We start from the raw sequence: 22,710 nt of genomic DNA on the forward strand, positions 1-22,710 counted from the left end.
ACGTCTGCCGCACCCGTTTCATCGCCGGCTGCGTCCACGGAGGTGCCCCACGGGACTGAAGCTGACGACGACACGGGCCGGATGTCTTGCACGATGGAAGAGCTTCTCGGGCCACAACAAGAACAGGAGCGAACTCTCCCCGTGGAAGATGAAGACTTCGACTGGGATTCACTCAACAGGGAATCAGAAGTGCACCTGCTGCTAAGGCCTTGGGATGATGATGGCTGGGAATCAGAGGAGCAAACTCCCCCGGTCGAGGCTGAGAAGATGGACACACACCAGCCTGCGCCATCAGCTAGCTGGGAGCTTCCAGAGGACCTGCGAAACCTCTTGGCTGATCACGACGACCAAGAAGCACTGCTCTACATGGGGTGCAGCTACAACACCGTAGCGGCGGCCTGCCTTCACGCTCCATCGTTTCAGGGATTCTTCTCGTTTGGAGCTGTCAATTAGATCCGAATTTTTTGCAAAGTGTAATGTGTTCAGGGATTCTTCTCGTTTGGAGCTGTCAATTAGATCTGAATTCTTAGCAAAGTGTAATGTGTTCGATGTTACTACATTAACTCGTCTTGTATGTTCGTTACTTACAGCTGTAGTTCGCCCATTCAAACTAAAATTGTTGATGTTGTTCTCTTACCTGATCTGATCAATGTTCTGAGATTTCTGTCCCTGTCCACTGTGTTTTTTGTGATCATAATTGAGCATTCATGATGCAACCCGTAAAAAATAAAAAAATAAAAACAGCATGCGTGATGCAGTTCTCGATTTGAACAATACCAACGGATTCATAAGTCCAAGCCCTGTTACAATGGAGCTGCCGAATTTGTGCAACTTGATGAAACTAGGACTGGAAAAATTCAACAATGTGTGAATTTCCAGTAGTGTGGAATCACTTTGCAGGAGAACATCAGTTAGCTAGGCAACATGAATGATTTTTAGTCTTTTGCTTCCTTCTCTCCCCAATTCTCGGTTTCACCATCTGCTGGTGCTTTCTTTGCTCTTCTGTAACAGTTCGTTCCTGGCAATGCACATCCTTCGTCATACAACGCGGCCATGTCAAATAGATACTACCATCTACAGCTGTTTCCTCCTACTTTGTCTTCTCATCCGATTGACCGTAAAGCCAATGTGCCTTCCAAACAATCGAATGCGAGAGAAGCTGTTCTGTTGAGTAACCTTCCAGTTTCAGCTGTGATAAATAATTTTGGGTAAATGAGCCATGAACTCGCTGGGAAAATAATGGATACAATAAATCCACTAAGTGCAAAAACAGTCGATCACAAGATTATGACAAAATAACTGTGGAGGCACTACTTTTTCATAATCTAAGCTCCCTGTCCTACAAACCTGCATAAGGCCACCCCGTGATGCATCAAGGCTAAAGAAAATTATAGGGTGACTTACAGGCATCAATTCACAAACTGTATACATATACAACGGACACATCGGTACTCCTTTTCATTACCTAAAGCTGAGGGAGTAATCTCCACAAGCCTAGCATTAACAATATGAACAAGGAATTAACTATGATATCTGATTCTTTGATCTGCGTTGTTATTTTCGACATTTTAAACTTTCACTGTTTGTACGTGTATACAGGAACACTGAGAGGCTAAGCTTCTATTTAGTAAAGCATTAAATACCAACCCTAACAAGACAATCACAAGGTGGGCATCTTAGGATGTACAGTGTTTTACCTTTGAGATGAAGGTGCTGTATTTCTCATCCATCCATTGGTGAGCCTCCGCATGGCAAGATTTGCTCTTCTGCATCAGACGTGCTAAGACGAGCCCATGTATGAAGGACTTCAAAACATCAGTTGCCACTGCTTGCTTGTGTATGAAAATGTGAACGCTGCCTTCCTTGTCCAGCAAAATGTAGTTGGCTGAATAAATTTGGGAAGTCAGCAGCAAAATGTGAAGAAAGTCAGCAGCAATTCATATACTATCACATTAAACAAAACAAAAAAGATCATACCATTTGTATAGTAGGATCTTGTTTTCGCAATTAGCAACCTGTTAAATTTACAAATACTCCATAAATCTCTCTTTAATCCTCAGGCAATGTCTCACACATAAGAAACACAGTTCAGAAGTTAGAACTTACATATCAGAGTGTGTAAGAGTTGAGGCTTTAGCACCTAGGTGTACAAGCTCATGTGGAAGTTTAACTCTAAGAAATTTCCGCCAGGTTGACCAAAACGGAAGAATGTGCTCTTGCTTGGAAACTTGTTGTGGAGTAAGAACTAGGAAAAGAGTTTGATGATTAAATAATAAAACTTCTTGCATTGAATTTTAGCAGATTGATAATAAAATTATTCTTGAGACGATAATTACAATGCCACAAACAGATCTACAAATAAAACTACATATGAGACATGACAAGATAAAGAGCCACAATTTGGAGCATACACTATAATTGATAATAAAATTAACTAAGATTCTCACTATGGAATATATCTTGTTAGGTCCGCTAAACACATACTAAACTCAGTTGAGTTTCTTAGATGCTACTGATCCTGCATGGTTACTAACCGCAAAGCACAAGAAGATGGATTTCATGAAACCAGGAAAAGTAAAGGGGTACACTCACCTTCATCATCTTCCATAAAAGAATGCAGCAAAATGGAAGTTCTCTCATAATTTAGTGTACTGAGTGAAAGTGACTGCACTGCCTTGTAATTTGCTGAATTTGTGCAAACAAAAACAAGTAAAAGTTTGTAAACAGAAGATTTCGTCAAATCTCAGTTGTGCTAATTAAATGCACTATCAAGTCAACATTATTTTCTGGATACTTATCATGAGATCAAATTCTAGTGGGGCCACACAACTTAACAGGAGAATAGGAGATCGAGACTGAGGATTTTTACTAGAAATTCAAAATTAATTACTGTCTTGTTTGAATATCTTGCTATTTGAAGTTAACAGAATCCGAGGAAAATTCCATCTTGGATTCATGCAGGCAACAATATACTGGATGACGTACTTCAAACATATCTGGTGTATTATTTCATTTTCCCATTTTGTCCATTTTCTTTTCTTTTGGGGTGCATTCTTCCATAATGAACAGATATTAATACAATATCTACCATGCAACAGATTCAACATAGTTTTCTTCCAGAAAAGATCAACACAATTTGCAGTCATGCAAGGATATGCCTAATGGTAGAAGCTAAGCAGAAGCTTTTCTTTTCTTCCTCTATCACATATGCCATAATTGTTCTAACAGTAGGGCGCCCACAGACCACAGTGATGATACAGATGATTCAATTATAATTGGTCTATTTCGAAAACAATTCATAGAATAGTAGGTATGTCTAAAATAGAGTAATGACACACTCACCGAACATATGGAATATTGTGAGAGAAAGGAATGAAACCCATACAACAAAATCATGCCCCCTGGTAACATGCGCCAACAGCATTCCTAGTCCCATTCCAGACATTGTTGCAAGTGTCTCCTGGCTGCCCTCCTGACGAGTGAAATATACTCCTTTAGCTACATTTAATAATTTACCATCCAAATTGCAGCTATAAAATTGTTGAGATTGTTCAAACGTACCTTTGCAGATATATCAGCTGCATTATTTGCAAGTGCAAAATGCTGTGTTAATGCTGCTCTAGTTGCTCCACTGGCAACACCAGCTATACATAATGACCAATAAACTGGCTAAGAAAATAACCATCCAATTTTTCCTTAGAAGCTTCTAAATTATTGACATGTAAATTATCTTACTGAATGAGCGAGATAAGCTGCCTAAGCACACTATGACTATCAATGATGAAAGAAACAAAGGGCTTACGAGATCCATCAACATCCTTGTAAAACAACAACAAACAGTGTTATCATACTTTCATATTTATAGCATGTTCTTTGTATGGCTCGGATCATGTAAGGTATATGTCTAGGAACATGGTACACACAAAATTATACTGTTAGGCTACTATATACAGAAGACTCCCGGAGAAATAAGTAAGTATTACTCCTTACAATGTGTCGGCGGGGTGAGAACCGGGGCCCCCATCCCGCCGGGCGCGTGGAAGAACGTACCACAACTCAAGACCAGGCACACCGAGCGTGGCGCTTCGTCGGGACAATACTGGGCCTGTGGGTAACCCCTTTCCTATGGCTGGAGTTGAGGGTTGGGAAGCCCCCGGTGGTGGAGCTACTCTAAGATGTCATGGGCACGTCCCCGACAACACCTGCGAAGAGCCCGCCCCGAGATAAACTTCCCCGCAATCCCGAGACCGCCTAGACGGGGTCTCCCCGGGAGGAAGAGCCCCCGGGAGCCACGCCCTGCATGATCCCGGTAGTGCATGATCAACACCTGGCGTGCCGCTCCTGCACCACCAATCAGCGGCACTGCGACAGGCCCCCGTGGCCCCTGCGCGTGCATAGGATGGTGCTGGCCATGTCACGTGGGCTGAGGGACGCGGTTCGTCCGCTCTTGAGGTGGCTCAGGTGTTTGCCACTTGTGTTGCATGCTCGTTTTCCGTGTATGTTTCCCTTTTCTTATAAAAGGGAGGAGAAGAGAGATAGATCCTAGAGGGAGGGCGAGTGCATAAAGGCTTGGGGGAAGGAGGAGAAGAAAGTTGTATCGGAGGCATTGGAAGAGGGAGTCTCCGCTCCCTATGTAAGTTGTTCATCATCAAGAAGATCACATAAGCAGGACGTAGGGGTTTCACATTTTGCACCCTGAACCTAGGTAACATCATGTGTCTTTGTGTTGTGCGTGATCCCGTTTGCAGCGCCTAGTTCCCACTAGCTGAACAAAAAGGGGTGTAGACGCTCGGTGTCCGCCGTCCCCGGGACGTGACATATGGCACGCCAGGTAGGGAGGCGCTCGCGTTGCTTCAGGATCAGCGTCCGCACGGGAGATTCATAGAAGCGGCAAGCCCTTGGCCTGAGTGCCCCATTTGAGCTTCACATGTGCTCGCGTGCCGCCTCCCCTTTGGGGGAAGCGCCCGCTGAACTATGCGCAGGTTTGGGGGGGAAGTCTCCGCTGAATGGCCCTGTCAAGTGCCGCGGTCAGGCGAGGAGCGAGGAAGATAAGGTTCATCGAGCGGGCATGGTGTCGCAGCTCCTGCGACCACTACCTCAGGCCCGAGTGGCCCGCCATGCACCCAGAAAGAAGCGTTGGCTACGCTGCGAGCTATGTTCCAATTTCCCCCAGCCCGGGGAGATCCAAACTTTGCCGAGTGGAAGGACAGTGTGGAGAAGCTCCTGATTGATGTGGAGCAGGGCAAGCTAGGGCCACCCCCCGGGATGTTCTGCGGCTGAGGTCGCGGTTTGCCTGCCGGGTAGCTTGGCCCCTGGAAGCTAGCACGCCGGTCCCAAGTGCGGAGGGACCGGCGGGTTGGAAGCCCGCTCCCTTGGAGCCCCGCAAGTGTCTTATCTCCTAGAAGGGGAGGATCGTACAGGGGGCTTGGAGAGGGAAGAGGCCCCCCGCGACGGGCCTGCTGGGGGCCTTTTTTGCACAAGGCACATATCAAAAGCTCACCAAGCAGGTTCCGCTCTTTGGCCACATGACTCGTTCTGTGACCATAGGTGCGCACCTGTCGCCGGAACGGGAGGAGGAATTGGTCGGTTTCCTTCGGGAAAACGCTGATGTCTTTGCCTGGGACTCATCTTGCCTGCCCGGGGTGTCCCGGGAGGTAATCGAGCACAAGCTAGCCGTGGATCCTGCGGCCAGGCCTATCAAGCAGAAGGTGCAAGGGCAGGCCCAAGACCGGCAGAACTTCATCATTCATGAGGTTCTGAAGCTGGAAGCTACCGGGGTGGTTATCCGTATCCTGCATCCGACCTGGACCGCAAACCTGGTCATGCATGGTGCCCAAACCGAACCTGAAGAAGGGGATGTGTGTGGATTTCACGGGCCTGAATCGTGCTTGTCCAAAGGAATTGTTTCCTTTGCCTCGCATAGACGAGATCATGGATTCCACCGCAGGCTCCAACATGTTGTGTTTCCTGGACGCCTTTTCGAGGTATCACCAGATACAAATGGAGGGAGAAGACGAACAAAAAATGGCGTTCACCCCCCTCCCTTGGGATGCTTCTACACGGAGGAAGTGGACCTTTGGTGTGCCATCGAGAAGCTGATGGGTTTCTTGGTTTCACACCGAGAAATCAAGTCTAACCCGGATAAGATCAAGGCCATCGAGGACATGCAGATCCCTCGAAGGGTCAAGGATGTACAACGCCTGAACGGTTGCATCACCGCTTTGGGCCGGTTCATCTCCCGTCTGGGGGAGCGGGCCCTTCCTTTCTTCAAACTTTTGAAGTCGAAGAGGCCCGTTGATCGAGTGGACGCTTGAAGTGAAGCGAACGCTGCAGGAACTTAAGAAGTACTTGGTGGCACCCAAGCCGGGAAGCTTCTATTGCGGTACGGTGTAGCCACCAACTAGGTGGTCAGCGCCATGCTAGTGGTGGAGCGGGAGGAACCCATGACCAAGGCGCCACAATCCCTGCGAGATGCCCCGGAAGGAGGCTCGGGAGTGAAGGAGCAAGGTCCGCCTCCGGGAGTAGGCAAATAATGGACTGATCACGTAAATTATCTCATCTGTAAATAAACTATGTCCAGCAGAGTGATAATCCGTCATATTCTAGTTAGTAAGAAAATTGGGTACCTGATAAAAGGCGAACTATATGCCTCCGAGTATTCCTGTCAAATCTCTGAGAAACCAGTGCCAGAAAAGGAATTATATTCAGAAAAAAAAGAGAAAATACAACAATAAACCTAATAAAATAAGAGAATGGAGAAAGAAGGTGCAGGCCAGGCTGCCTAGTTATTGCAAATCGCACATAGCTCAGGATGTATGTATTCACTGAACATCCATGCTTTGTCACAAGTAGCTAGCCACATCATTCGTGCACACGCACGTACGCCGGCCGGCGCGGAGCGAGAGCGAGGTGTGCAGTGGTCAACGTCCAGTCCCATGCCTCACGGAATCAAAACATGGAAACAACTGGGAGCAACAGTACGAGTGATTTCGATTGGAAAGTGGAAACCGATTGGAAACAAAACATGGAAAGCCACCGCCGCGTATTGAATTGGAAATCGACTCCAAACCCAAACCCAAACCCAAACCCTCGGGCAATATAAGTAGCTGAATCCCACTCTCCATCCGGCACCACTCCCTCTCCCGCAATCCAACCTAGCTTTCTCCCTCCCGCCATCCAAACTCCTTCTCCACTTCCTTTCAACCCTGCGTCCGATCCATGGAGATGGACGGGGAGCTGGACGACTTCTACATGCACCACCAGTTCAAGCCTTCCAAGGAGGAGGCCGTCACCTACTTCCTGCCGCGCCTCCTCGCCGGCACGCCGCTGCCGCACGGCGCCGACAGCCTCATCCGCCACGCCGACGTCTACGCCTGCGAGCCCAGGGACCTCGCCGCCCGGTTCGCGCCCGTGCCTAACGCCACCAGCACCGGCGACCGCTTCTTCTTCACGACCTGCAGGCGCAAGAGCGGGAACGACGCCCGGGTCGTCCGCCGCGCCGGGTCCGGCACATGGACCATCCAGACCACCGAGGACGTCTACCACGAGGGGGCCAAGGTCGGCGAGGCCAAGCACCTGTCGTTCAAGAAAGGGAAGACCACCACCGGCTGGGTCATGAAGGAGTACCGCTGCCTGCGTCCTGAGGCCGTCGTCGCCGACGGGGAAATGGTGTTCTGCAAGATCCACCTGGCTCAGCATGCTCCCGCCGCCGCCCGCCAAGAATCCGACGCGTACAAGCTGCTTCCTCAAGAACCAGCACAGCCTGCACCCGCGCAGCAATCGCACAAGAGGCCAGCGCCTGCTGCCGCCGCCGCCGCCGATCCGCCCTGCTCCAAGAAGATGAGGATGGCAGCCTCCGTCCCGGAGCCTACCGCGAGCGCGCACGTACCAGCACCCGTGGAGATGGAGTTCGAGGATTGTCCACTGTGGTTCACGTCCGCCGCACCCGTTTCATCGCCGGCTGCGTCCACGGAGGTGCCATACGCGCCTGAAGCTGATGGCGACACGGGCCGGTTTTCTTGCACCATGGAAGAGCTTCTCGGGCCACAACAGCAAGAGCAGGAGCAAACTCTCCCCGTGGCCATGGAAGATGAGGACTTCGACTGGGATTCACTTGACAGTGAATCAGAGCTGCACCTGCTGCTAAAGCCTTGGGATGATGATGACTGGGAATCAGAGGCACAAGAGGAGCAAACACCCCCGGTCGAGGCTGAGAAGAACTACATCGAACAGGTCGACAGTGACACACACCAGCCTGCGCCATCAGCTAGCTGGGAGCTTCCAGAGGACCTGCGAAACCTCTTGGCTGATCACGACGACCAAGAAGCACTGCTCTACATAGGGTGCAGCTACAACACCGTAGCGGCGGCCTGCCTTCACGCTCCATCGCTTCAGGGATTCTTCTCGTTTGGAGCTGTCAATTAGATCCGAATTCTTTGCAAAGTGTAATGTGTTCAGGGATTCTTCTCATTTGGAGCTGTTAATTAGATCCGAATTCTTAGCAAAGTGTAATGTGTTCGATGTTACTACATTAACTCGTCTTGTATGGTCGTTACTTACAGCTGTAGTTCGCCCATTCAAACTAAAATTGTTGATGTTGTTCTCTTACCTGATCTGATCAATGTTCTGAAATTTCGGTCCCTGTCCACTGTTTTTTGTGTGATCCTGATTGAGCATTCATGATGCAACCCGCAAACAATTAAAATAAAAAAACAGCATGCGTGATGCAGTACTCGATTTGAACAATGCCAACGGATTCACAAGTCCAAGCCCTTTACAATGGAGCTGCCGAATTGTGCAACCTGACGAAACAAGGACTACAAAAAAATTCAACAATTCAGCAATGTGTTACAACTTCCAGTAGCGTGGAAACACGTTGCAGGAGAACATTAGGGCAACATGAATAATCTTTAGTGTTTTGTTTTCTTCTCTCTGCAACTCTTGATTTCATCATCTGCTGGTGCTTTCTTTGCTCTTCTTTTAACAGTTCGGTCCTGACAGTGCACATCCTTCGTTTATACAACACGGCCATGTCGAATACTCCCTCCATTTCCCTTTAATCGACGCGGATTTAATACTACAAAGTTTGGATCGGAGGGAGTAGATACTACCATCTATAGCTGTTTCCTACTACTTTATCTTCTCCATTCACCACCACTTTTTCTCCGGCTACGGCGGCTGGAACGGTAGGACATCGGCGTTCGGCGCTCGAGGTACAAGCGGCCGCAAGACAGCGAGGGCGGTTCCTCCTTCACTGCCGGCTCCTTCTTCGGACGAAGGGGCGCCGGTGCCAAGGAGGATGACCTAGCCCCATCGCGGATGCTGATTCCGCCACTCCGTCTCGGTGTAGGGTACGGCGTCGATCGTTGTTGGCCGCTGGAGCTGTAGCCAGAGCGCGACGATACCAAAGAGCCGTGGGATCGGTCGCCGTGTAGGACACCGACCGGCGAGGAGGCTCCTGAGGCAGCCGCGGGAGGTAGCCATACGCGACATCTCATCGACGGCACGCCCGTGCTACCAGGCTCGCCGGCCGACGCGGTTTAACCGACTGGAGTTGGGACCGGCAAACCTTGCAATCTCCGCCTCGCATTGCCGCTGGAACACGTCCACCCATTCGCGGGTTGACGGTGACTACTTTGGATGGGTGCGCTGCTGCGGCGTCATCTGTGTTCATCGCTTGTCGATGAGCGCGCGAAACTTTGCTCCGCCGGCAGCGGTGGGATGGTGTAGCCGGCGTTCGACAAATGCCACCGGTGCGGGAGGCGGTATTCCGGTAGCACGAGAAGGTGGGTTCGGTAACACCTCCGCCTCGTCGAGGTTTAGGTTGTGTGACCTGTCTTCACTAACGCCGGTGCCGCTACCACCGGCCTCGTGATTGTGCGCCATGGAGGCAAAGAGGAGATGTCAGCGGCGGCTAGGGTTTGATGGAGGAGGGGAGTGGTGGAATGGGAGTACACGGGGAGGAACAGGCGGTTTATGGCGGGCGGAGGAGCGTTGTGTCGTCGCCGCGTGGAACTGGCGGGCGGCGTCCCGTCGTTTCGCCATCGCCTCCAGAACCGTTGCGCCCATTGAAGATGACGACCGCCCGCCTCCACGCGGGCATTTAATCGTGACTAGCGGTTACTCTCGCTGCTAGGACAGACTCACACGCATAATCTGACATGGCGCGAGGCGTGGGCACGCCCATTCGGCACCCCGCGCTAAGCGGCCGGCACGGGGTTGCCGGCGATTGTATTGAGCTCTGCAACTAGCCAGCTACTTATTAGACGCGCCGGTGTGGGCCAAAAATCACACCGGACCTTCAAATTGCTATTGGGTCACTATCAGGCCCGCGGGTGGAGATGCTCTAAGTGAAGAACAGATTCACAATACAACGAGTTTCAGAGAACCTATCTATTCGATTTTCTACTTTGAGAGGAAGCTTGTAAGAGCATCTCCACTCGTTTGGCCTCCCCACGCCGAAATCCGGATGAAACAACCGCCGGATTGGACGAAATTAATTCGTGGGGAGAACCATATTCCCGCCGTCCACCCGGAGTTCGCCCGACAAAGTCGAAATTCAAACAAAACGCTGTCCCGCTACAAAATACGCCCAGGTCGGCAAAAGGATCAGCCACAAATCGGCAATCGGAGGGAAATTACACTGAAACAGGGGCGTCGGCAGTACCGTCTGGCACGGCGGTGTCTGACGGCCCAGTTTCGTCACACGCCGTGGTCGAAGCGGTGGCCGATGTCGACGTCGAAGTGGCGGCAGTCGATGTCGTAGACGGTGAGGGCGAAGCACTGGCCGGAGTGGGTCGGAGGATATCGGTGCGGTGACCCTCGTACCGAATCCTCGTCTCCTCGTCCATCAGGGTTGTGTTGCCGCCCATCAGAAACGCCAAGTCTGTGTTCCTCTTCTTCGCCGCGGCCGTCGTCTTCAGCAGGGCGATCCGGGCGCCTTGGTTGGCGAGCATCTCCCTCCACCTGCCGTCGAACTTGCCGTCCCTCCCGGCGGCGTGCGTCCTCTTGGAACATGGCAGGCGACAACGGCGAGAAGCTCGAAGGGGAGAAAGCCGACGGGGAAGTGCTTGTACCTTGGATCGGCCACTGGCCGGGGAACATGGCGGCGGCGCCGCCGCCGCGAGGATGGCCCATGCTCATGGCCATGGAGACCTTCCTCGCTTGTTCGTCCTCCGCCGCCAACGCCGCCCTCTTCGCGTTGAGTTTCTTCTCCCTCTCCGCCCTGGCGCTTGTTTCGACCTGTCGCCGGAGCTCGTCCGCCGCCCACTGTGCGTTGGACACACCCGGCGGCCGCTCCTTCTTCGGCCGCGACTTCCTCGGCTTCGGCGGCATGGTGGTGGACGAGAAAGAGGAGGAGGAGGGGAATAGAGACGGCTACACAAATTCGGCGGAAGAGAATGGGGATATGGAAGCAAATTGGAGGGAAATCGACAGATTTGGCGGTCCAGTCGCCGACTACGAGGGTCCACAATCCTCTTTCGCGCCAAATTCTTTCGTCCGGAGTCCCCGAGCGCGCCTCGGGGGACCGGGGATGGCGTGGGTTCGCCGGATGAATTTAGGCCCAAATTCGGACGAAATCGAGGAACCGGGGGCGCGACTGGACCGAATTACGCCGTCCGGATGGGAAAATCGTTGCTCGGGGGCCTCGTCGGGGAGACGAGTGGGGATGCTCCAAGCACTTTGTTTCAAAAAAAAAAGTGAATATATGATCCGAGGAGTCTAACTGAGCTTGCTAATTAAACTTGACAAAGGATTTACAATGTAAGATCCTACAGGAATTTAGTCTAGATCTAGGTAGAATTTGGATAAATTGAGAGATCAAGCCGATCGGGGATCCAGCCTATCCACCCAACCACCCACACAGCTGTTCCCGTCGGGGTCCGAGCTTCTTTCTTCCGATCCAAGACAAGACACACGCACACGCCACGGTTCTCTTAAGTACAAGGTAGGTTTACGCTATTACAAGGCCTATCGGGCCCAATCTCGGTCCGATAACCAGCCGGGCTTCTAGCATTCCTCTTGGGCCTTGGCATGTCAGTTGAATCATCCCTGCTTCCCTCTCGATGATCTTCTGGCTGCTCTTGGTCGCTGACAATCCCCTTCCCTTGAAATCCTGCTTGTCCCCAAGCAGGTGCACGGGGAAACTTCTGCTGTAGTGATTCCTGATCCTCCCAAGTAGCCATTTCCTCAGGTGCTCCACTCCACTGGACGAGAACTTGGACGATTGTCCTGAGACCTTGCTGACGGATGCGCCGTTGTAGCACACGAACAGGCACCTGCAGCATAGCGTCAGGGGATGGCAATTGGGGAAGTACCTTTTGTCCAGGACCGAGGCAAGGCTTCAACTGTGACACATGGAAAACCGGGTGGATCTTGCTAGCAGGAGGCAATTCCAATTTATAAGCGACTGTACCCACACGAGCGATGATGGTGAACGGTCCGAAGAACTTGAAAGAGAGCTTGTTGTTGGAACGCCTGACCAAGGAAGACTGCAAATATGGTTGGAGCTTCAGGAAGACTTCATCACCAACAGAGAAGGACCTTTCCACCCGATTCTTATCAGCCTGGTGCTTCATTCTCTGCTGCATACGGAGGAGATGCTGGCGGACAGATGCCAAAATCAAGGCCCGGTCTTGTAACCAAACAGAAACATCTGTTGAAGAGATGCTATCACTAGCTGTGAGACCAAAATAGCGAGGTTTCCTCCCATATAACACCTCGAACGGCGACTTGCCCAGAGAAGAATGCCAGTTGGAGTTGTACCAAAATTCACACAAGGACAACCATTTAGCCCAGTGCTGAGGGTGGCTGCTTATAAAACAGCGCAAGTAACACTCAATGGACTGATTGACCCTCTCAGTCTGGCCGTCCGTCTCTGGATGGTTAGCTGTGCTGAGACGCAATTGCGTACCTGTAGCTTGGAAGACTGACTTCCAGAATTGGCTGGTAAAAACTGGATCCCTGTCCGAGACCAAGGACTTTGGCATTCCATGCAACTTGTAGATATTGTCGACAAAGGCTTCAGCTACTTTGGAGGCAGTGTAAGGGTGACGAAGAGGAATGAAATGGGCGTACTTGGACAATTTATCGACGACGACGAGGATGCAATTGAATTGGCGCGACTGAGGAAGCCCGTCAATGAAATCCATTGTTGCCATCTCCCAAGGCTCAGATGGAATCGGAAGAGGTTGCAAGAGACCCGCAGGCAAGGTACGCTCTGGCTTGGCCTGCTGGCACACACGACAGCAGCGGACATAGTCACGAATTTGGCTCTTCATACCTGTCCACTTGAAGAGAGACACCAGCCGGCGATATGTTACTGGGAATCCAGAGTGACCTCCTACTGGACTATCATGGAACGCTGATATGAGTTGCAGTTGCAATTGATCATCACTGCCAACCCAGATACGCCCTTGGTAGCGTAGGAGTCCATCACGAACAGTATACTTTTGTTCAGCGTCAGGAGAGATAGCAAATCGTTGAAGCTTTTCTTGGACGAAGGAATCCTGAGCATAGCTGTCAACCACACGATCAAGCCAGGCCGGTTTAACTTCAGTGACGGCCATGACTTGTGAGCTATGGACTGGTTTGCGAGACAGAGCGTCGGCTGCACCATTGAGAATTCCCTTCTTGTACACCACCTTGTATTGCAGTCCCATCATCTTGGTCAAAGCTTTTTGTTGCCAGTTAGTGTGCAAACGCTGGTCAGTAAGATGTGTTAAGCTCTGGTGATCCGTGCGGATCACAAATTCACCAATTTGCAAATATGCTCGCCATTGCTGCACTGCCAAAAGAATGGCCAAATATTCCTTCTCATAGACCGAGAGTCCTCTGTTGCGGGGCCCCAATGCTCTGCTGACAAATGCGACCGGATGCCCTTGCTGAGACAGCACTGCACCAATACCAATATCACACGCGTCAGTCTCCACTGTGAACGGCAAGTCAAAGTTGGGTAAAGCCAGCACAGGAGCAGTAACCAGTGCTGTTTTCAGCGTCTGGAACGCCAACTCTGTAGAATCCGTCCAAATAAACAGGCTGTTTTTCTTCAGTAACTGAGTTAGCGGCTGAGCTATGACTGCATACTGGCGGATGAACTTCCTGTAGTAACCAGTAATTCCAAGGAAACCACGGAGTTCCTTAACAGTGGTTGGTCTAGGCCAAGTTTGAATAGACACTATCTTCGAGTTATCTGTGGCAACCCCGTCAGCCGAGATGACATGACCTAGGTATGCCACACTGTTTTGTGCAAAGGCACATTTGGAGAGCTTGACCTGCCATTTCTCCTTATCCGTAACGAGTCAACACAGAATTGAGGTGGCCCAAATGGTCTTCGTATGTCTTGCTGTAGATCAAGATGTCATCGAAGAACACGAGCGCGAACTTGCGCAAGAATGGAGCAAGCACTGCATTCATGGCATGCTGGAATGTCGCTGGGGCTCCCGTCAACCCAAAGGCCATAACTCGAAACTCAAAATGACCATGGTGTGTTTGAAATGCAGTTTTATACTCCTCACCTGGAGCTAGTCGAATTTGGTGATAACCTGCGCGGAGGTCCAGCTTGGAGAACCAACAAGAACCAGCTAACTCATCCAGTAACTCGTCAATAACCGGCAGGGGATACTTTCCTTTGATTGTCAGAGCGTTGAGGTGACGGTAATCGACCACCAGACGCCAAGTCTTGTCGCCCTTGCGCACCAAGATCACAGGAGAAGAGAAAGCGCTGTTACTGTGCCTGATCACTCCTTGACGTAACAAATCCTGAATCTGCTTCTCTATCTCGTCCTTCAGCTCGGGAGCAACTCTATACGGTCGAAGTGAAACAGGACGTGCTCCAGGAATCAACGGTATATGGTGATCATAGTCTCTGCTTGGCGGCAACCCTGTCGGTTCATCAAAGACGGAAGCAAATTGATCCAGTAGCTTCTGGACTCCTTCAGTATGCACTACAGTGTGTCCAGATTGATCAGTTTCCTGTGCTATCTGCAATTCCACCAGCACATGAGTAGCTGCCACATCACCCTCACCATGGAGTACCACCAACTGATCCTCTCTTTGTATCGCTATCCAATTCATGGCCCAATGAGTGATCATGGGACTATGCTTGGCCAACCAATCCAGGCCAATGATGCCATCATAGCTATTCAAGGGTAATATCCTGAATGAGTCAGTGAAGTCACAACCATGAGAAGACCAATGACACACCGGTATATGTTCTGTGCATTTGAGAATGGCCCCACCAGCTACCTTAACAAATACAGGCTTCTCCATGGGCTGGCAACCAGACAGCAACTGTGCCTTGTCCTGGTCTATGAAACAACTAGAACTGCCTGAATCCACTAAAAAACGAAGTGGCTGCCCTTGAATTTGCACCTTGAGTACCATAGACTTCGCTGATTTTGTGCTGGCATCAGAAGCAGCAGCTGACAGCAACATGAGATTCTCAGGGCTTGTATCTTCCGCATCACAGTATTCACTGTCTGATTCAGACAACTGCAAAGATATCCATCATTTCCTGGACGACATGGAGCTGGATGTTGTTCTTACACTGATGCTCACGACTCCACTTTTCACCACAAACAAAACACAACCCCTTGGATCTGCGAAAAGCCTTAAGGTTCTGCCACTTATCTTCAGAATTCCTAGCTGGGTCAGGTGCTTTTCTGTCATCAGGTGGCTTACCAATCCACTTAGCAGGTGGCGGCGGTGGAGGAACAGAAGTATGTGCGTGTTGTTGGCGCCGAGAAGAATGATGTGAACTACTGCCTGAAGAATTACCCATGAGTGCAATCCCTTCACCTAATTCCTCATACAACAAGGCGAGAGTGTAGGCAGTGTCCAAGTCCTTTGGCTGCTGGATAGCGACGAGGACACGAACTCCAGGCTGCAGCCCATCCAGGAACCGCGTCAGATAGTGAATAGGATCCGGTTTCTGCTCATATGCTGCCAGTTGATCCATCAAATCCGAGAAGCGCTGCACATAATCCTCCACAGTACCAGTTTGAGAGATACGGAACATACGCCTGAGCAGAATCTGGTGTTGGTTCCGGGTAAAACGAGTCTGTACTGCTGCTACAAACTCATTCCAGGGTGGATCCGGGCACTGCTGCACATACGACTCCAGCCAGATTGCTGCTGCTCCAACAAACAGTGAAGAGGCATACGAAGTCCACAGCAACGGCGGGGTGCTCCATCGCTGGAAATACTCCTCACAGCGGTGTTGCCACAATTTGGAGTTGTTACCATCAAATTGTGGCAAGTCGACCCGCGGCGCGGAGCCAGACGCATCAGCAATCTCATAGGCAGCGCGAGAAGAATTACTGGTGGAGGGGAAAAAATTTTGGCCGGAAGGCGTACCTCCTCCCGGAGGAGGCTGGTGGCTGGCACCAGCTTTCCCCCGGAGTTGCAGATCATCGCGGTGCCCATTAGGGCCGACTGCTCCATCCCCCAGGGCCCAGGCGTGCTGCCCCGGTGATCCCGCCGCCGTGGCGGTTGGAGTTGGGCGGATGGCGCGGTCCACGGTTTGCGTCAGCAGCGCGATCTCGCTGCTGAGGGAGCTCTTGATTGCGGCGAGTTCTCCACCCAGATGCGTGCGGATCTCCTCCAGATCCGTCCCGACCTTGGCTTGGACAGAAGTGATGTTGTCGGAGACGCCCTTGAGTTCCTTCGTGGTGTCGACGACGAACTTGCGGACGGAGTCGAGGATCTCCTTCTTGTAGTCCAGGAACTTGCTCTCGTACTCCTCCGTGGTGGACGCCTTCAGGAGCTGGTACAAGGCTTGCGACTCCGGCGACAGCTCCTCCATGATCTCTTCCCGGCGACGAGCGGCGAAACGAGTCGCGTGGCGGTGGATCGGAAACTCCAGATCTCTCTCCTCACGGTGGATCGTTGTGGCTCTAGATACCAAATGTAAGATCCTACAGGAATTTAGTCTAGATCTAGGTAGAATTTGGATAAATTGAGAGATCAAGCCGATCGGGGATCCAGCCTATCCACCCAACCACCCACACAGCTGTTCCCGTCGGGGTCCAGTTCTTTCTTCCGATCCAAGACAAGACACACGCACACGCCACGGTTCCTTAAGTACAAGGTAGGTTCACGCTATTACAAGGCCTACTGGGCCCAATCTTGGCCTGATAGCCAGCTGGGCTTCTTAGCGTTCCTCTTGGGCCTTGGCATGTCAGCTGGATCATCCCTGCTTCCCTCTCGATGATCTTCTGGCTGCTCTTGGTCGCTGACATACAAACTGCACTTTGATTCGGACTCGTCCACACACCTGCAAGGCTAAAGTAGATCGAAACTTTGCTGGCAAGTTAGCCACGAGAAGAGCAGCACAGCTCGGATTCAAAACATGGAAACAACTGGGACACAAAACATGGAAACCCACCGTATTGAATTGGAAACCGATTCGAACATCTAAACCCAACCCTCTGGCAATATTTCCTAGTTTCCTTTCTAGTACGCGTGATTTCGATCCTTATAAGTAGCTGAATCCCACTCTCCATCCGGCAGCACTCCCTCTCCCTCTCCCGCCATCCAACCTAGCTTTCTCCCTCCCGCCATCCAGTCAACCTAGACGCAGAGCAGCTCCGCGTCCGATCCATGGAGGCGGACGGGGAGCTCGACGACTTCTACAGGCACCACCAGTTCAAGCCTTCCAAGGAGGAGGCAATCACCTACTTCTTGCCGCGCCTCCTCGCCGGCACGCCGCTGCCGCACGGCGCCGACAGCCTCATCCGCCACGCCGACGTCTACGCCTGCGAGCCCAGGGACCTCGCCGCCCGGTTTGCGCCCGTGCCTAACGCCACCAGCACCGGCGACCGCTTCTTCTTCACGACCTGCAGGCGCAAGAGCGGGAACGACGCCCGGGTCGTCCGCCGCGCCGGGGCCGGCACATGGACCATCCAGACCACCGAGGACGTCTACCACGAGGGGGCCAAGGTCGGCGAGGCCAAGCACCTGTCGTTCAAGAAGGGCAAGACCACCACCGGCTGGGTCATGAAGGAGTACCGCTGCCTGCGTCCGGAGGCCGTCGTCGCCGACGGGGAGATGGTGCTCTGCAAGATCCACCTCGCTCAGCATGCGCCCGCCGCCGCCCGCCAAGAATCTGACGCGTACAAGCTGCTTCCTCAAGAACCAGCACAGCCTGCACCCGCGCAGCAATCGCACAAGAGGCCAGCGCCTGCTGCCGCGGCCGCCGGTCCGCCCTGCTCCAAGAAGATGCGGATGGCAGCCCCCGTCCCGGAACTTGATTGCCCGGTCATGCCCGCCGCGAGCACCCACGCACAGAAGCTGTACGGCGTTCCCGTCCCAAGCACCCGAGGAGATGGAGTACGAGGATTGTCCGGTGTGGTTCACGTCTGCCGCACCCGTTTCCTTGCCGGCTGCGTTCACGGAGGTGCCCCACGCGCCTGAAGCTGACGACGGGACTGAAGCTGACGACGACACGGGCCGGATGTCTTGCACGATGGAAGAGCTTCTCGGGCCACAACAAGAACAGGAGCGAACTCTCCCCGTGGAAGATGAGGACTTCGACTGGGATTCACTCAACAGGGAATCAGAAGTGCACCTGCTGCTAAGGCCTTGGGATGATGATGGCTGGGAATCAGAGGAGCAAACTCCCCGGTCGAGGCTGAGAAGATCGACACACACCAGCCTGCGCCATCAGCTGACTGGGAGCTTCCAGAGGACCTGCGGAGCCTCTTGGCTGAGCACGACGACCAAGAAGCACTGCTCTACATGGGGTGCAGCTACAACACCGTAGCGGCGGCCTGCCTTCACGCTCCATCGCTTCAGGGATTCTTCTCGTTTGGAGCTGTCAATTAGATCCGAATTCTTTGCAAAGTGTAATGCGTTCAGGAATTCTTCTCGTTTGGAGCTGTCAATTAGATCCGAATTCTTAGCAAAGTGTAATGTGTTCGATGTTACATTAACTCGTGGTCGTTACTTAGAATTGTAGTTCGCCCATTGAAACTAAATTGTTGATGTTGTTCTCTTACCAAATCCGATCAATGTTCTTGAAATTTCTGTCCCTGTCCACTGTCTTTTTCTTTACAAGTTTTACTGTATCCTGAATCCTGATTGAGCATTCATGATGCTACCCGCAAAAAACAAAAACAAAAAACAGTGTGCGCAATACAGTTCTAGTTCTGAACAATGCCAATGGATTCACAAGTCCAAGCCCTTTACGATGGAACTGCCGAATTGTGCAACATGACAGAAACTAGGACTAGAGAAATTCAATACTTTAACAATGTGTTAGAACTTCCAGTAGCGTGGATTCACTTTGCAGGAGAACATCAGTTAGCTAGGTGACATGAATAATTTTAGTCTTCTGTTTCCTTCTCTCTGCTACTCTTAATTTCGCCATCTGCTTGTGCTTTCTTTGCTCTGACAGTTCGGTCCTGACCCTGCACATCCTTCGGCATACAACACGGCCATGTCGAATAGGTACTACCATCTACAGCTGTTTCCTCCTACTTTGTCTTCTCATCCAATGGACCGTAAAGCCAATGTGCCTTCCAAACAATCGAATGCGAGAGAAGCCGTTCTGTTGAGTAACCTTCCAGTTTCAGCTGTGATAAATAATTTAGGTAAATGAGCCATGAAATCGCTAGGAAAAGAATGGATACAGTAAACTATCTGCAAAAAACAATGGATCACAAGATTATGACGAAAATAACTTCTGAGTAAATAGTTTTTCATCATGTAAGGTCCCTGTCCTACAAACCTGCATAAGGTCGCCCTGTGATGCACCAAGGCTGAACAAAAATTATAGGATGACATATGGGCATCAAGTAGACTACATGTATCTATTCCCCATATACAGCGGACACATCGGTACTCCTTTTCATTAGCTAAAGCTGAGGGAGTAATCTCCACAAGCCTTACCATTAACAATATGAACAAGGAATTAACTATGATATCTGATTCTTTGATCTGCGTTGTTATTTTCGACATTTTGACTTTGAGGGAACTTCCACTGTTTGTATGTGTATAGCAGGAATACTGAGAGGCTAAGCTTCTATTTAGTAAAGTATTAAATACAAACCCTAACAAGACAATCACGAGGTGGGCATCTTAGGATGTAGTGTTTTACCTTTGAGATGAAGGTGTTGTATTTCTCATCCATCCATTTGTGAGCCTCGGCGTGGCAAGATCTGCTCTTCTGCATCAGACGTGCTAAGACGAGCCCATGTATAAAGGACTTCAAAACATCAGTTGCCACTGCTTGCTTGTGTATGAAAATGTGAACACTGCCTTCCTTGTCCAGCAAAAAGTAGTTGGCTGAATAAATTTGGGATGTGAAGAAAGTCAGTAGCAATTCATATACTGTCACATTTATAAAAAAAAAGATCATACCATTTGTATAGTAGGATTTTGTTTTCGCAATTAGCAACCTGTTAAATTTCCAAATACTCCATAAATATCTCTGTAATCCTCAGGCAATATCACACAAATAAGAAACACGGTTCAGAAGTTAGAACTTACATATCAGAGTGTGTCAGAGTTGAGGCTTTAGCACCTAGATGTACAAGCTCATGTGGAAGTTTAACTCTAAGCAATTTCCGCCAGGTTGACCAAAACGGAAGAATATGCTCTTGCTTGGAAACTTGTTGTGGAGTAAGAACTAGGAAAAGAGTTTGATGATTAAATAATAAAACATCTTGCATGGATTTTTAGCAGATTCTAACAAATGAAGCAATAAAAGTTATTCTTGAGACGATAATTACAATGCCACAAACAGATCTACCATAATAGTGCATATGAGACATGACAAGATAAAGAGCCACAATTTGGAGCATACACTATACTTGATAATAGAATTAACTAAGATTCTCACTATGCAATATATCTTGTTAGGTCTGTTGAGCACAAACTAAACTCAGTTGAGTTTCTTAGATGCTAACCGATCCTGCATGGTTACAGTAACCGCAAAGCACAAGAAGATGGATTTCGTGAAACTAGGAAAAAAGGAAAGGGGTACACGCACCTTCATCATCTTCCATAAAAGAATGCAGCAAGATGGAAGTTCTCTCATAATTTAGTGTACTGAGTGAAAGTGACTGCACTGCCTTGTAATTTGCTGAATTTGTGCAAACAAAAACAAGTTAAAGTTTGTAAACAGAAGATTTCTTCAAATCTCAGTTGTGCTAATTAAATGCACTATCAAGTCAGCATTATTTACTGGATGCTTCTCATGAGATTAAATTCTAGTGGGATCACACAACTTAACAGGAGAATAGGAGATCGAGACTGAGGATTTTTACTAGAAATTCAAATTAATTACTGTCTTATTTGAATATCTTCCTATTTGAAATTAACAGAACCCGATGAAAATTCCATCTTGGATTCATGCAGACAACAATATACTGGATGACTTACTTCAAACATATCTGGTGTATTATTTCAGTTTCCCATTTGTCCATTTTCTTTTCTTTTGGGGTGCATTCTTCCATAATGAACAGATGTTAATACAATATCTAACATGTAACAGATTCAACATAGTTTTCTTCCAGAAAAGATCAACACAATTTGCATCCATACAAGGATATGCCTAATGGGAGAACCTAAGCAGAAGCTTTTCTTTTCTTCCTCTATCACATATGTCATAATTGTTCTAACAGTAGGGCGCCCACAGACCACAGTGATGATACAGATGATTCAATTATAATTGGTCCTCTTTCGAAAACAATGTCATAGAAGAGTAGGTATGTCTAAAATAGAGCAATGACATACTCACCGAACATATGGAATATTGTGAGAGAAAGGAATGAAACCCATACAACAAAATCATGCCCCCTGGTAACATGCGCTAAGAGCATTCCCAATCCCATTCCAGACATTGTTGCAAGTGTCTCCTGGCTGCCCTCCTGAGAAATCAAATGTACTCCTTTAGCTACATTTAATAATTTACCATCCAAATTGCATCTATAAAATTGCTGAGATTGTTCAAATGTACCTTTGCAGATATATCAGCTGCATTATTTGCAAGTGCAAAATGCTGTGTTAATGCTGCTCTAGTTGCTCCACTGGCAACACCAGCTATACATAATGACCAATAAACTGGCTAAGAAAATAACCATCCAATTTTTCCTTAGAAGCTTCTAAATTATTGACATGTAAATTATCTTACTGAATGAGCGAGATAAGCTGCCTAAGCACATTATGACTATCAATGATGAAGGAAACAAAGGGCTTAAGAGATCCATCAACATTCCTGTAAAACAACAACAAACGGTGTTATCACACTTTGTATGGCTCGGATCATGTAAGGTATATGTCCACGAACATGTTACACACTGAATTGTACCATTAGGCTACTACAGAAGAATCCCGGAGAAATAAGTAAGTACTACTCCTTACAATGGTAATAATTAATTCAACTTACAGCATACTAATCATTTGAATACTGATAACTTGATTTCAACTAAGCATTACCAAGGTCATTCATAAAGTCCGCAACTAAACGCCACATTTTAGCGTCACTGTCAAGGTTAGAGCCCTGGTGGAAAAGACAAAATAATGAACACTTAGTACAGACAAATAGTGAACTGACCACATAAATCATCTCATCTGTAAATAAATTATTCCAGCAGTACAATGATAATGCTTCCTATTCTAACTAGTAAGAAAACTGGGTACCTGATAAAAGGCGAACAATATGCCTCCGAGCATTCCTGTCAAATCTCTGAGAAACCACTGCCAGAA

The 22,710-nt window shown here is 49.5% G+C and overlaps 3 protein-coding genes across 3 annotated transcripts; 1 reads left to right on the forward strand and 2 right to left on the reverse strand.

Annotated features, from left to right (window-relative positions):
* Positions 1–732: 732 nt before the first annotated feature.
* LOC124701808 (protein root UVB sensitive 3-like) lies at positions 733–3,817 on the reverse strand. Its single transcript, XM_047233903.1, has 8 exons — positions 3,736–3,817; positions 3,562–3,644; positions 3,343–3,472; positions 2,593–2,685; positions 2,107–2,245; positions 1,978–2,015; positions 1,698–1,885; positions 733–1,189 (listed from the first exon to the last, which is right to left on the reverse strand). Exons 1-8 carry the CDS (start codon positions 3,815–3,817, stop codon positions 1,091–1,093), a joined length of 852 nt encoding a protein of 283 aa, XP_047089859.1. The 3' UTR covers positions 733–1,090.
* Positions 3,818–17,601: 13,784 nt separating this feature from the next.
* On the forward strand, positions 17,602–18,763 carry LOC124695045. Its single transcript, XM_047227941.1, has 2 exons — positions 17,602–18,306; positions 18,398–18,763. The coding sequence occupies exons 1-2, from the start codon at positions 17,602–17,604 to the stop codon at positions 18,761–18,763; spliced, it is 1,071 nt and encodes a 356-aa protein (XP_047083897.1).
* A 403-nt stretch (positions 18,764–19,166) lies between these two features.
* LOC124701805 (protein root UVB sensitive 3-like) lies at positions 19,167–22,710 on the reverse strand. Its single transcript, XM_047233902.1, has 10 exons — positions 22,645–22,710; positions 22,441–22,504; positions 22,136–22,219; positions 21,962–22,044; positions 21,743–21,872; positions 20,993–21,085; positions 20,491–20,629; positions 20,362–20,399; positions 20,099–20,286; positions 19,167–19,574 (listed from the first exon to the last, which is right to left on the reverse strand). Exons 1-10 carry the CDS (start codon positions 22,675–22,677, stop codon positions 19,476–19,478), a joined length of 951 nt encoding a protein of 316 aa, XP_047089858.1. The 5' UTR covers positions 22,678–22,710; the 3' UTR covers positions 19,167–19,475.

The sequence above is a fragment of the Lolium rigidum genome, chromosome 3 (assembly GCF_022539505.1).
Source record: "Lolium rigidum isolate FL_2022 chromosome 3, APGP_CSIRO_Lrig_0.1, whole genome shotgun sequence".
In the NCBI taxonomy this organism is placed as follows: domain Eukaryota; kingdom Viridiplantae; phylum Streptophyta; class Magnoliopsida; order Poales; family Poaceae; genus Lolium; species Lolium rigidum.

Coding starts and splice junctions, on each gene's coding strand:
- LOC124701808 (XM_047233903.1), bottom strand. CDS start 3,817: ATGTTGATGGATCTCGTAAGCCCTTTGTTTCTTTCATCATTGATAGTC. Junction 3,473..3,561: donor CAGCTGATATATCTGCAAAG/GTACGTTTGAAC, acceptor TTCACTCGTCAG/GAGGGCAGCCAGGAGACACT. Junction 1,886..1,977: donor AAGATCCTACTATACAAATG/GTATGATCTTTT, acceptor AAATTTATTCAG/CCAACTACATTTTGCTGGAC.
- LOC124695045 (XM_047227941.1), top strand. CDS start 17,602: ATGGAGGCGGACGGGGAGCTCGACGACTTCTACAGGCACCACCAGTTC. Junction 18,307..18,397: donor AGAAGCTGTACGGCGTTCCC/GTCCCAAGCACC, acceptor GCGTTCACGGAG/GTGCCCCACGCGCCTGAAGC.
- LOC124701805 (XM_047233902.1), bottom strand. CDS start 22,677: ATGCTCGGAGGCATATTGTTCGCCTTTTATCAG. Junction 21,873..21,961: donor CAGCTGATATATCTGCAAAG/GTACATTTGAAC, acceptor TTGATTTCTCAG/GAGGGCAGCCAGGAGACACT. Junction 21,086..21,742: donor CACAATATTCCATATGTTCG/GTGAGTATGTCA, acceptor GCACAAATTCAG/CAAATTACAAGGCAGTGCAG.